The 14,487-nt window shown below is 34.7% G+C and overlaps 1 protein-coding gene across 1 annotated transcript; it reads left to right on the top strand.

Moving 5' to 3' along the window:
* Window positions 1–4,951: 4,951 nt before the first annotated feature.
* LOC141666227 (uncharacterized) lies at window positions 4,952–11,006 on the top strand. The gene is made up of 15 exons (XM_074472222.1): window positions 4,952–5,060; window positions 5,220–5,321; window positions 5,408–5,509; window positions 5,675–5,749; window positions 5,844–5,996; window positions 6,071–6,151; window positions 6,226–6,772; window positions 6,870–7,251; window positions 7,640–7,772; window positions 7,867–7,907; window positions 7,958–8,118; window positions 8,208–8,896; window positions 8,976–9,052; window positions 9,212–9,227; window positions 9,367–11,006. The coding sequence occupies exons 1-15, from the start codon at window positions 4,952–4,954 to the stop codon at window positions 11,004–11,006; spliced, it is 4,308 nt and encodes a 1,435-aa protein (XP_074328323.1).
* Window positions 11,007–14,487: the final 3,481 nt, after the last annotated feature.

Here is a 14,487-nt window from a genome sequence, read left to right on the forward strand (position 1 = left end):
GAGAACTGGAGATATCGACAAGTTATTTATGCATGTAGAGAACTCCGAGATATCGACAAGTCAAATGATGATGTGAAGAATTGGAGATGTCGACAAGTCAATTTCTCATAAAGAGATCTCAGAGATATCGACAAGTCAAATTGTGTATATAGAGATCTCAGAGATATCGACAAGTCATCTCCACATGTAGAGATCTCATACATATCGATAAGTCATTTCACATGTAAGGATCCAGAGAACTCGACAAGTCAAGTATACCTATAGAGAACTCAGAGATCTTGATAAGTCATTATAATTATTGAGATGTCGATTCTCTATAGAAGAAGCTGAAAATCTCGACATACTTATCGAGATGTCAATGCTCTATATTGAAAAGTCTACAAAGTAACTGGAATAATATAATATCAAGGGCAAAGATTAACTGGATAAAAGGTGGTCACAGACCTGCAAAATTCTGCACAGATTTGTTAAGCTAGAAATGGAAATTAAAAAAGATTGCTTGGGAAAAGAGCTTAAATCATTTTAGTACATGTCTTGTAAACCCGTGATGCTTGTCTATAAAGCATGCACAGGTCCTTAGTTCATAGGTAACAAACAGCTCTAGAATTTCTTGTATTATCTTAAGATGGAAACTGAATTCTTATTTTCTTAAGAACACATAATTTGTAGCAAGACAAACTTAATTAATACAATTAAGTGAGTTTTTGATATTGTGTGTTTGTGTTATTTATGCTGCAATATCTCTACAATTTTATAACTGCTTTGTTCAAATTAAAATCCAAAAAGTTTAAAACAAAGAAAAATTCAAGAAACACATTCACCCCATGTACTATATTCTTAGCATTCAATATCTAACAGCAACACATTTGTTAAAACCCTTAAATTTATAATTTTTAAAATTCCAAGATAGAACTCGCATTCAGACTCTAACTATCTTGAGGCAAACTTTAGAGAGAATGCCCCAGCCAGATGAACAATTTGCATGTTAGTATCGTTGGGGGCCATATTAGAATTTTCTCTGACTTCGCCCCGTCAAGACATATTTCATTATCTTTCTGATTCTGATAAGAATGATCATACTTGAACCTCCTCATTAAATTAAGGTTAGTCGGTGATGTGTTTACATGGGAATTCCGCCAATCAGTTTTCTTGCGTCTTATAAATTTACTCACTCGTTGACTATCAAACATGACAGACTCCTTAATAAAATATAAGGTATTTTTACGAAATATGTTGTATCGTCTTCGTTCTTGATATTAACTTTATTTTTAAGAATTTAATGGATTTACATTAAATTTATCACTAATATAAATTGAAGAAAAATACAAAAAAATAGAAATTATCTTAAAAGTTCCCCTAAATGACTAGTAAAATTAGTAATTGGTAACTTTGTATAATCAAATGAGACATCGCGTATATACAAATACACAATTAAATTGAAAATTTATCATATGACATAGTAGGTTACTTAAAATTTATTTTCTCAATATACCAACACTACTATATGCTCCGCAGTGCGAATATTTTTACTAAACTCGTAAATCACTCGGCATATACAATTTGATCATTTTTTTCCAAACAAGAAACCCATATATGCGATGTGATGTAATGTATATCAATTTTGGAGTTTGATGAACACCTTATTAAATAAATAAATTAAGAATTATACATACTCATTCTTGTTTAAATTGAAGTATATAATTTGACAAAAAACCGATACATTCAAAATATTGATTTTGTTTAAGTAAAATACTTTCTAAAATTAAACTTATCACTTTTTACAAACAAGCAAAAAAATTATAAAAATATTAATACACCCATAACAAACTTCCAACTGTCAACTACAATCTAATTTTGAAACAAAAAATAAAGTGGATAAATAGCTATTTTGTTTTCAGACTACTTAACACATAAACTATCCAAAAAAGTTAAACTAAAAAGTATCATAATGACATTTGGAGTAATCCAAACTACACATATTTTGAAACTAGTAGCATCATATTAAACTTCACATAAATATTATTTATAACTCAATGTTCAGAACTATGAAAAAATTATTGTAAAATGTGAGCTCTTGCGATATCTACCACCGTCCCAGATTCGGTGCGAATCTTACAGATTTCCCAAAATATCACATAAACCATTCTTAGAAAAATTTCTGAATTCCTTAACAATACACACAAACACATCAAAATATAACAGGTTAACATTCCAAAAAAATTATGCACGACTAGCAATTTTAGTATAAAAATACTCAACAAGAACTCATCCAAAAAAAATCCCAGTTTTATTTAGAAAAATAATTAAATATAAACGAGTATGAAAAAGCGAAGGAGGAGGGGATGCAGAGGTCGAAGGTGGAGAGAAGTGACCGATGGAATCTGGGAGTAGACTCTCAAATTTTGCATGAGAGAGATAGTGTTTACTCGAATATTTCTTAAATTAAAAAGTAACTTATCAATGGTTGTTTAGTTTAGATATGAGTTTTATTTATTTTAAATTCATACCTAGTATTTGGTTGATTTTTTTTATTTTAAACTCGTACCTCAAACCCGTTATCTAAGGGTTTTTGGATACCCTAGTGATAGGGCTGCTCATGGGTTGTCCAACTCGTTCAAACCGAACCAACCCAACCCTTAATTTGGTCAACCAAATCGACCCATTCAGGATCGTGGGTTAATTGTGTTGTTTTTTAATTGGACCGTTTATTATGGGTTGGGTCAAAGTTTTAATAAATAAAACTTTACCCCAACCCAACTCGGTTCTACTATATAGGCCCGACCCATTTTAGTACCAGTTTCCTTTGTAGTCCAACTATCTGTTTGTGTTATTTGCTTTACAGACCACAAGCCAGAGTATAATAGATAAATAACCCTTAAATAAATTATAAACACGCGGTTCTTGATTCATTATTAGGATGTATTAGGGGAGTGCCATTTTTCTTTTGTGTAATTAAGATAACTCTTATTTAACCTAAAATCATCCATTTGGAAGATAATTGATTATCAGTTGTAGTAACACTACACCATATATGACCTATTGTAATATTTGTTTTTAGTGTTACAAGGTAAAGTGTTACCATACGTGCTTTAAAAAAAATTTAGCCTACATATGCCTACACATTTTTTTAGTGTAACCATTGGTATAATTTGGTGTAATCATAGGTATAATGAGGCATCTATGGTTATACTAAATTTGGTGTTACCGTTGCTTTTAAAAAAGTGTAACTAAAACCTGAAATGTTGGGCGCGGCTTTAATGAAAAAGAGGAGCGGGAGTGGAAGAAGTAATTAAAAACAGAAGGGGGAATTATTACACACTCACATTCATTTCTCACTCACTCACTGAAACTCCCTCTCACTCTCACATTCATTTCTCTCAAATCGAACTCTCACCTCACCTCACCACCCCTCACCACTCAAAATATCCCAGTCAATCTCACCTCTCACCACTCTCTCGAACTCTCAATCGGGGCTATAATTAGGTGTGGACTCTCAATCAAGTCTTCAATTAGGGTTTCAATCGAGTCTTGAATCTGAAATTAGGTATGCTCCTCTCTCTTATTTTATATGCATATGTGGTTTCTCTCTGTTTTTCTGTTTACATGTTCTGGTTTTCATGTGAAATTAGGGCTTATATGATTTTATATATGAATGCTTTCGATGTTGTATATTTTGATGTGTATATGATTTTGATGAATGAGACTCATGAGTATTTTGGGTTAAAATATTTTGTAAAGTTTTTGAGGTTTTTTGAGTCATTCTGAGTTTTTTCAGTTATAATTTTGAGTTTTTTCGATGTTTGCATGTTCTGGTTTTCTGAGTATTTTTAATTTTCAGTTGTAATTTTGAGTTGGATGGATTTTTGTAATTAGTAAAGACAAAGTCAAGTCTGTGTCTAGTGATTTTTTTAATTTTGAGTTGGATGCATTGCGGCTGTTAATGAGATTTAGGATTAAGAGGATAATCCTTTCAATGTTGTGACCTCAAATTATAGTATATGTGGAGTATGCCCTGCTCATGCTCATATAGGTTTGTAAATTATGACTACTATCGATGATATGTAATTAGTTGAAATATGATTTATTTGTGTTTATATATTAATATTACCCTGTATACACATAAAATATGCCCTGTATTCGATTGATCAGAGGTAGTCAAGGACTCTCATAGTGATTTTCTTGAGTATATGTGGACTGTGGAGTATTCCCTTCTCATGCTCTGGTTTGTCTAGGTTCCAGAACAAGCCTTCCCCAATCTATCTTTGACCATAATAGACTTTAGAGTTTATAAGTTATTATGTTATCATGAGTACCTTATTTGATTATTTGTTTAGGTAAATATTATAAGTTAATATATGTTTAGGCCTGTAGTTGTATATGTTTAGGTTAATATTAATACTATTTATTTATTTAAATAATTAGTATTAAACAGAGTTATAAACTAAAAACTTGTGATGTGAGTTTGCAGTTGTATGTAATTCTGATAATCGTATCCAATACTAATCGTTAAACCATAAACCAAACATGTAGGCTATATGGCTAATAGTATACATGTTTATAGTAGGTAGGTATGACGGACAATCTATGTATATAACAGTTCCTACTGTCCCTTTTGAATAGTAACTTTAACCCCTTTTTAGCATTGTACCCACCAAGTTGTAAAAAATTACTAAAGTTGCCACTGATTAGTTTTTTAAAATTATATATTGGATGAGAATAAAGATTATATTGGATGAGAAGAAAGCTTATGTTGAAAGCTTCTTAAGCTTCTCTTGGAAGGTAAGAATGTGTCCCTATACACTTCTGAATTTGAAATTCAAATTCTAATTAGTTTCTTTAGGTTAATTAGTGACTTCTCCCCCTCTTTTGAATAGTGTCTTCACCCACTTGAAGATTGTGTATACAAATTCATGTTGTTAATTTGACTACGGGTTGATTCATTGTGCAAGGTATGGGTGGTGAAGAAGGTGACAAGTTCTTTAACCTGGAAGATTTGAATGCAGATTATGGTCGGAAGTACAGAAGAACAAAACAATTGAATCGTAACAAAGAGAATGTAGGTTGTCGACTCTGCTGTTGCTGATCGTTGTGCTTTATCTTCTTCCACAGGTAAGGAGTACGACCACAATGTAAGTAAGTTGTTATTGAATACCTTCTCTTCGTATGTGTGAATATAAGTAAGACTTTTGTTTGTGTTTGTTCAACACCCGTGTTAACAGGATCAATGGCCAACATTCATACTCCGTCAACCAAGACGAACCGATCACCTCTGTTCACCCCAACAATAGTTAGTAGTGGGAGCCAAAAGAAAACACCTACAAGTACGAATTCTAATTCTTACAAAACTTAAACCGCAAACATACTTAGGCTTATGTTCTGACTACCCATTGTTTTGTCTGTAATGCAGGTATGTTGACGGAATCCACGTCAAATATTGTTAGGTTGGTGGGAAAGAGGAGGAAACTTGGTGACTTGCCTAGGTCAGGCCACTTGAATGAAACAGCTGCAAGTACTGTTTGTTTTCTTAATTTACTCTGTGTTTTTCTTGCAAAGCAACTGTTATTTTATGTTTATGAAGCAATAATGTGTTTAATATTTGGTTGGTAGAATGTAGTAGTCCTATTGTTACTCCCCGATCAAATAGCAGAGTAAACTACATGAATTCCTCTTGAAGGTAGTCAGGACAGAACTCCTTTATCAGATGTAACAAATTCAGGTAGCGCCTCATTTTCTAGAAATATGTTGAGAGGTAAATATTAGATTCTAGCATTGTTAAGCTTTTGTCTGTCTATCCTTAAGGTAACAGGAATAACTAAATAATAGTTATTTTAATTATGAAACAGAGGAAACGCGATCAAATATTAATGATATTTCCTTAAATGAACGTGAACCTTTGAACCGGAAAGGGAAGGAAAATTATCTTGGATTTGGTAGAGAATTATTCGCAGATGAGATTGTTAGTGATGATGAGGAAGAAAGTAATGACTTTAATGAAGGTAAAATGTATGTGATATTGCGTTTTTGTTATGTCTTACGTAATTATGATTTACCATTTAATATTTTCTTGCAGGTCCGAATGTAGTTGCTCCTTTATTTTTGTCTGATGATTCTGAAGGATCAGATTATGAAGCAAGTGATTGTGAATCAAGTGGTAAGAAAAACAAAGATGTACTCCTAAAAAAGTATCCACAATTAATTTTGTCAAACTAAAATAAAAAAATGCAGATGATGCAGATTGTCTTAGTTGGTCGCTTGATGGTGATGATGAAGTCATTGTTGATGGGATGAATTCGGATTGTAATTTGATGCAGAGCAGACATGTACCGCGACGTGTCGTTCCTGAGGAGTATGCTTCTTTGGGTGGTCCTACTGCCATATGTTCGAAATGTCATGCTCGGATGTTGAAGGAAGAAAGGGTAAATAAAAATGTGACTAAAGGTTGTCCTATATTTTCTCTTTGTTGCATGAAAGGTGCTGTGAGATTGCCTCCAATCCCTCCTACCCCTGAGTATTTGCTGGATTTATACAATGACAAGAAAAGAGGTCCTACTTTTCATAGATTGATACGGCTCTACAATGCAATTTTTTCCTTTACTTCTACCGGTGGTAACATAGATCATTCAATTAACAATGGAAGGGCGCCTTATGTATACAAATTAAATGGTCAGAACCACCATGTTTTTGGATCTTTAATACCGAATGACAATGAAACCCCCAAATTTTGTCAACTTTACATTTATGACACCATTAACGAAGTTGATAATCGTCTTCGGTGGGTTAGTGTTCATGACCGAGAAAGTGTTGATAAAGAGGTTGTACGAGGTCTTATAATAATGTTAGATAACAAATCAATTGGTTGGTGAGTTTAGGCAGCATCTTGAATTGTATGAAAGCGATGAAATAGTTGAGCTGCAGATTACACTAAAAGTTATCAGATCTGAGAGTGGAAGAGAATGTCATATTTCTAGCACTGATGAAGTTGTTGGCATTATGGTTGGTGACACTGAAGAAACATGTGGCGACCGTGATATAGTTGTTAAGGAAAAAGGTAAAGGTTTAGTCCGTGTTTCTTATGTTCATCCGAAGTTGATGGCTTTACAGTACCCTTTACTCTTTCCACGTGGAGAAGATGGATTTCACCCAAAGATTAAATTTCAAAAGACTGCGGATAGTTCTTGCAAACCACGTGGCTTTTTATCTCTGGAGAATTACTACTCATATACTTTCCAAATTAGAGAGTCTGATGGTAAGGTATATTTAGAAATTAATATATGTTTTTTTATGTTCCCCAGAAATAAATAATGAAAGTTGTATTGTAGGTTTGACTCCTCGGCTAGGTGGAAGACTATTTCAACAATATATGGTAGATGCTTTTTCTACCATTGAATAAACACGACTATGGTGGATCCGCCAAACAACTTTACGGAATGAATTATACAACAATATTTGTAGATCTACTAGCATAGGTGACGTGGACAGTTCAAATACCGGTAAAGGTATAGTTCTGCCAGCTGGCTATATTGGTTCGAAGCGATACATGCAACAAAATTTTCAAGATGCGCTGGCCGTATGCTATTACATCGGACATCCTGACATATTCCTGACTATGACCTGTAATTCTCTTTGGGATGAAATTCAGAAGATGATGGAGTATGTGCCTGGTTGCATTGCTCCAAACTGTCCCGACATCATATCAAGGGTGTTTAGGCTAGAACTTGATCAGTTAATGGTAGATATTAAGGACAAAAAAAACTTTGGTGTTTGTATTCGAGGTAAGATTGTTTACCAGGACTTTCGTAGTTTAATTTCTAATTAGATTTTTGTTTTGCATATTGCCAATATAATCTAAATTTTCCCGTTTTGCAGTTATGTATGTCGTCGAGTTTCAGAAAAGAGGCCTTCCACATGTACATATATTAATATGGCTTGATGCTGATTCAAAAAAAACCTCAAGCAGAATGTGGATAATTTTGTATCCGCAGAAATCCCAGATCATTTATTAGATCCGGTTGGTTATGCAGCCGTGAAGGAATTTATGATCCACGGTCCATGTGGTTTGCAAAATGTAAAGTCTCCATGCATGAAAGATTTACGTTGCATACGTCATTTTACGAAAAAGTAAGATATAGGCATACCCTTTTTGTGTCATTTTAGAATCCCGTAAGTTACCCTAATACCTAAACTTTGTAATAATTGAATGGTTTCAGGTACTGTGCTCGAACTACTTTTGATGACAGTGGCTTCCCGATGTATATGCGACGCAGGACAAACATTACTGTTGAAATAAGGAAGGCTCAGCTGGACAACCAGTGGGTAGTACCATACAACCGGGATCTTTTAGTCAAGTATCAATGCCATATGAATGTGGAAATATGTTGTCATGCACGCAGTCTTAAGTATTTATTTAATAACTGTTTGAAAGGCCATGATCGTGTTACGGTTCATGTCCAGAGAAAGAGAAAAAGGCAAGCGAATGATACTGATGAGGGGGGAATAGATGAGATAAATGCATATTTTGATGGAAGATATTTATGTGGTGCTGAATCAGCATATAGGATTTTTGGCTTCCCTATCTATCATAGAAGTATATCTGTTGAGAGACTTCAATTTCACTTACCATGTGACAAAAACTGCACCTTCCATGCCAATGAAGCGCTAGGGAAAGTTGATGTCAGGAAGAAGAACAAGTTCAGTAAACTGGAAGCCTTTTTTTATTTAAACTCTGTTGATGTTAATGCACGGGAGTACACTTATGATGAAATTCTACGGTTTTATGTGTGGAATGATGGTGAGAGGAAATGGACCATGAGGAAGCATGGGTTTCAAATAGGTAGATTATGTTATGTGCATCACAGTACGGGTGAGCCTTGGTTTTCTTCGTTTATTGCTTACGAAGGTACATGGTGCCACCTCCTTTAAGTCTTTACGTACCGTTAATGGAGTATGTTACAGTATATTTCGCGATGCCTGTAAAGAGTATGGTTTACTTGACGATGATAAAGAATGGCATGAAGTGTTGACTCAAGCTTCTGCAGGTGGATTACCTCCCCAGGTTTGACAGCTTTTTGTCCATATTATTGTCAATTGTAAAGTCACTGATTTGAAGACTTTATGGAGTACACATTGGAAGAGCATGGTTGATGACATTTTACTCAGACGACGTCAAAGTTGTCCAAATACCTTATTCACTCTTAATGATATGCAACTGCAGTTCTATGCTTTAGGAGGTATGACACCTTTTTACATTACAATGTAAGACAAATTTTAAATTTTTTGTGGGCTGGAAATGCAGTCCATTAATTGTTCGTCATTTTTTCTATAATTGGGTGAATGCTGTTAAATAGTTTTAGATATCAAATATTACAGAAATAGATGAGTTGATCCGGTCAGTTGGTAAATCCTTGAAGAAATTTGATCAGTTGCCTCAACCTCCTCGCAGCTATTTGAACAATGGAACAAACAATTTGATAATTGAAGAGACAAGCTATGACACCAGGAAGACGGAGTATGAAACTGCCAAGCTACTACATGACTGTACAGAGGAGCAGAGGAAAATATATGATGCAGTAATACAATCTATTGACACTAATGTTGGAGGGATTTTCTTCGTTTATGGTAGTGGTGGTTGTGGAAAGACATTCTTATGGAGAACTCTTATATGTAAGTTACGTTCACAAGGTAAAATTGTGCTTCCAGTTGCTTCTTCAGCAATTGCTGCCACATTAATGTTCGGTGGTCGGACTGCGCACTCCAGATTTAAAATTCCAATAGTTCTTGATGAATGTTCAACATGTAATATTGCCCATGATTCAGATGTTGTGCAACTCATAAAACAGACACAACTAATAATATGGGACGAGGCGCCTATGCAGCACAGGTACGCATTTGAATGCCTAGACCGATCGTTGAAGGATATCATAAAAGCTGTTGATCCAGAACGTTACACCATGCCGTTTGGCGGTATTACTGTAGTTCTGGGTGGTGATTTCCGTCAAATCCTCCCAGTAATTACGTATGCAGATCGTGCTGATATTGTAGCTGCCTGTATCACTAGGTCATGGCTGTGGTCCATTTGCCAAGTATTCTTGCTGACAGAAAACATGCGCTTGAAACAAGGTGAGAGTGATAGTGAAAGTGAAAAGCTTAAAAAGTTTACAAAATGGGTACTTGACATTGGTAATGGCCCGGTCAGTCCACCTCGAGTCTGCAATTTGCCAGTCACTGAAAATCAAATTTTGATTCCGTCTCAGTTCTGTGACGTACAAACTGAAAACACAGTTGATAATATGATTTGTAGCACGTATCCTAATTTTGCTCACAAAGGGCACAGTACACAGTACTTGAGCGAGAGAGCTATTTTGACCCCTACCAACCAGACTGTGGGCCACCTCAATTCGCTTATTGTAGACAAGCTCCCCGGAGAATCTGTGTCCTATTTTAGTGTTGATGCTGCAGAGGAATTTGGTGGGACAGATGAGAATCTGAATGAAGCCTTCCCAATAGAGTATTTGAACTCCTTAAATGTAGCTGGGATGCCACCTCATGATCTGAAACTGAAGGTTGGGGTTGTTGTTATGCTAATGCGTAATTTGAACCAAACCCTAGGTTTGTGTAATGGTACAAGGATGATTGTGACCAAATGCCTGAGATTCTGTGTGGAGTGTGAAGTAATCTGTGGTACGTTTGTTGGTTCGAATCATTTCATTCCACGTATGGAGCTTTCTCCCTCAGATACAAAGATGTCATTCAAATTGGTACGGAAACAAATGCCTTTACAGATATGCTATGCCATGACAATCAACAAATCTCAAAGTCAATTCCTGAAGACAGTTAGGCTATACTTACCTAAGTCAGTGTTCACTCATGGACAGTATTATGTTGCTATTAGTCGAGTAACCTCACCCACTGGCCTCACTATATTTGTTGATGATGAGTCTGGTGCAGCTACAAATATCACCCAGAACGTTGTGTACAAAGAAGTTTTTTACGGCCTTCCAGAAGCTTAGTTTGTTTGAATTTATAAATGTGTAGGAATACATTATTGTTATTAAGTAATTCTGTAAATCTGATTATGGGAAAATGTTTTACTGTGTTAAATACTTTGCTCTTAACCATTATATATTATAAATTATGTTACGAATTGGTAGTAGTTTATTCTTCTACAAATGTATTCTGAATTGTTTCATCTTACATGTAACATAATAAAGAAGAATTACGCCTATGACCGTAGAAATAGGTGAAAAAAGGGGGTTTAATTAAAATGTGAATAGTTGATCAAACGTAACAAACTTCAAAAGTACAAATAAGTACCGAATTAAAGTACAAATAACCTTCATGCCAGATTGGAAGTGCAATTAAGTAAGGAGAACAACTCTGAATCGTAGTCTGTTGCCTGCAACAAAGTTATTATCGTAGGTGAAATCGTTCCAACACAATCCAAATCGGCATGTTTTCCTCTTTCGCTGAACAGCGACATACCAAGTACCATCTCCAAATAGAAGTCTGATGAGAGTAGATTTGGTCCATGTTCGAAATACTTGGAGCATGTGTCTTGGGAAATACTATATGGAAGATAAAAAAAAGTTAAGAGGACAAGTACGGATTAAGCATGATCAAATTTTTACAAGGACTGGGTACAGGTAATCTTACCACTCCGTGTCCTCTTTGATCAACATGTGACGGCAACAGAGTTACTGTGAAGAAAAGGGTATTTTCTTCTTCACCAAAATATACTTCTGGATTTGCTTGGGTGGCTCCTGAAGCGGCATGAAATTTTACAATTACTTATGTAACTATAACAAGTCATTAACCCATCAATTGAAATGTACCTTCGTCCACATTTGCCTGAGCCGCATCATGCAAAATCCCATGTATTTGACTTCCTCCCGATGATATCTCATTAACCAATCATAGAATACAGATAATTAGTTATAATATTGTATACATCCCAACAATCACCCGCACAAAATATACACATACGTATGAAACTATAACAAGTCATTAAGGCATCAATTCAAAGGTACCTTCCTCGACATTTGCCTCAGCCGTATCATGCAAAATCACAGGTAATTGACTTCCTCCTTATGAAATGTGATTAACCAATCCTGGAATAAAAATAATTACTATTAATTATGCATACAGGCCAACAAATATCCCTACCTAAATGGACAGAGTACTGTTGTACCTGTTGTTTGGCCTGGCGATCTCTCCAAATGAGCATCTGTTATAAAGCAAACAAAATTGGTTATTCTGTATGGTTCTTTGGTAATATACTACATACTGAATTGAAAAGTACCTGAAGAATCTGAATCTGACGTAGACATATCAGTAACCTCAAAACACAGTATTTTCCCCAGCTCTTTCAAAGACACTTTAGCCGGTGCAGAATTAAGAATATCCATACAATTTGTGCTAAATATTGTTAAGTATAGACTTGATGGACCAACACAATCGAAGAAAATCCAAAAACTCTCCCTCACAGAATAATTGTTGAAAACTTCATCCAAATCGAACAAACTTTTATTGAGCTCAGAGAACTTAGCAATGTATTGCCACCCGTCACCAAATGACAGCCTAACTTTGTCACCCAGCATTGAACCATAAGTGTCTATAAACTTTGATGGTAATTCCTATATAGTACAAATATAGATGTGAAGAACATAAATGTATTAGCCACTCCCTAAAATTGTTGCAATAAATGTAAGTTATGCAATTACGTTACCAGATTCCCGTCATGCAGCATGTCATGACTAACCATTTTGAAACATTTTTTGGCTGAAATTCCACTTCCATGAACTTCCCGGGAAGAATACAACATGGTTAACAATTTTGTCATATACAGTTAAAGTTTTTTGAGGTCTGATAAAGATCTGCAAATATACCTTCAGTTTTTTATTCATTGTCATTATCATTGTCAATGATACTTATATTCAACCTCTGCGAATGCTCTGTACGCGAAAACACACAAACATCCCCTTCTTTCAAGTTCACATATTTTTATAATTTTGTCCACTCTTTGTTAAAGAGCAAATTCCCATTCTCCCATTTCAAGTTTATAATCCAAGTACTTTTGTTCAGGCATAACTGAACCCAGGTCATTTGTTCATGTACATTTAATCGGGCGATTACATCATTGGGCAGCACCTAACCAATACAGAATTAAAATTGAACTTAATAGTAGAAATAGCAAGCAAAACTGACATTCGATTGAGAAAAATGTAACCTGAGTGTAAGCATTTTGTTGAAGGTGTTTTTTGTCAATGTAAACTCTGTCACTTAGGCGGCTGTCACCCATTGCATTGTAGAAGAACCTTGCTGCCAGTTTCTCAATTTCAGCCGGAGTAAAAATTTCTCGATCATATCCTGTACCACACACTTTATGATACTGAATAGGCCTTAGTGGGTAATCAATCTCTACTGTATTGCCATCAAATATTTGAACATGAAAACGTCCATGGTCTTTGTAATCAAGAAGGAAGACACGGTATGGTTTCATTGCATAGAAATCTATAATTTTCCTAACATTTCCTATGCATGCATTGGAACTATACAATGAACATTGCCATGCATCACCATTTCTAACCCGGAGATACACTGTTCCGGTCAATTGATTACCCACATTTTTTATAAACTCATCAGACAAAGGCTGATTCGGGAAAATATAAATAGATTAATTGTACTGACTAAGCAAATTTGAATAGAACTGAAGTACAAGTACATGCCATAATATAAAGATTTGTAGTAAATAACATACCAGCTCTCCTTTGTTATATGCTTCTACAAAAATAGGACATAGCAATTGCATTCCTTTCATTCTGAATAACACACTCCTCCTGCGTCATAGTTAGCCACCATTAGTACATATATGTCTAATAGTTTAATTGATGATATATATTGCAGACATGAACAAATACTGAAGATTGAAGAAAAGAACTTCTTACCTCTAACAATGTGCAATGAACCAATCAGAACCTAAGAATCCCCTTTCTCAGTTTGTGAAATACTCTACAACCCCTTTCCCTCGGCTCTCCCCATGCGTGTTCAATAACTGTAACTTGCAACTGTAATTGGGTCGTATGTGGTTCAGTTCAACTTTTTTTTAATTAAAATGTAGAGCTCTTTTATAACTATAAATTATGTTATGCACTTATTGAATTTAACTAACTCATATATTCGGCCAGACATTATTTCAATCCCTCATCATATCGATTTGAAGGAGTGTATAATTTTTTTACCGCAAATACTAGATTCTAAAATTCTATAATTATAATATTGTATTATATATTTTTATTAAGTAACTATTATATATAGAACTGAAAATTAAAAAATATAATTAAAAACTATTTAATATATATATATATAATTACATTCAATCAACAAACTAACGAATATATAAACATAAAAAGATAATATTTTATTATTAAAAAGATTTAGGCCGGTGAATAGTACCGCCCTAAATTTAGGACGACACTATTCATTGGCCTAAAT

This window comes from Apium graveolens, chromosome 6, assembly GCF_009905375.1.
Source record: "Apium graveolens cultivar Ventura chromosome 6, ASM990537v1, whole genome shotgun sequence".
Taxonomy (NCBI): domain Eukaryota; kingdom Viridiplantae; phylum Streptophyta; class Magnoliopsida; order Apiales; family Apiaceae; genus Apium; species Apium graveolens.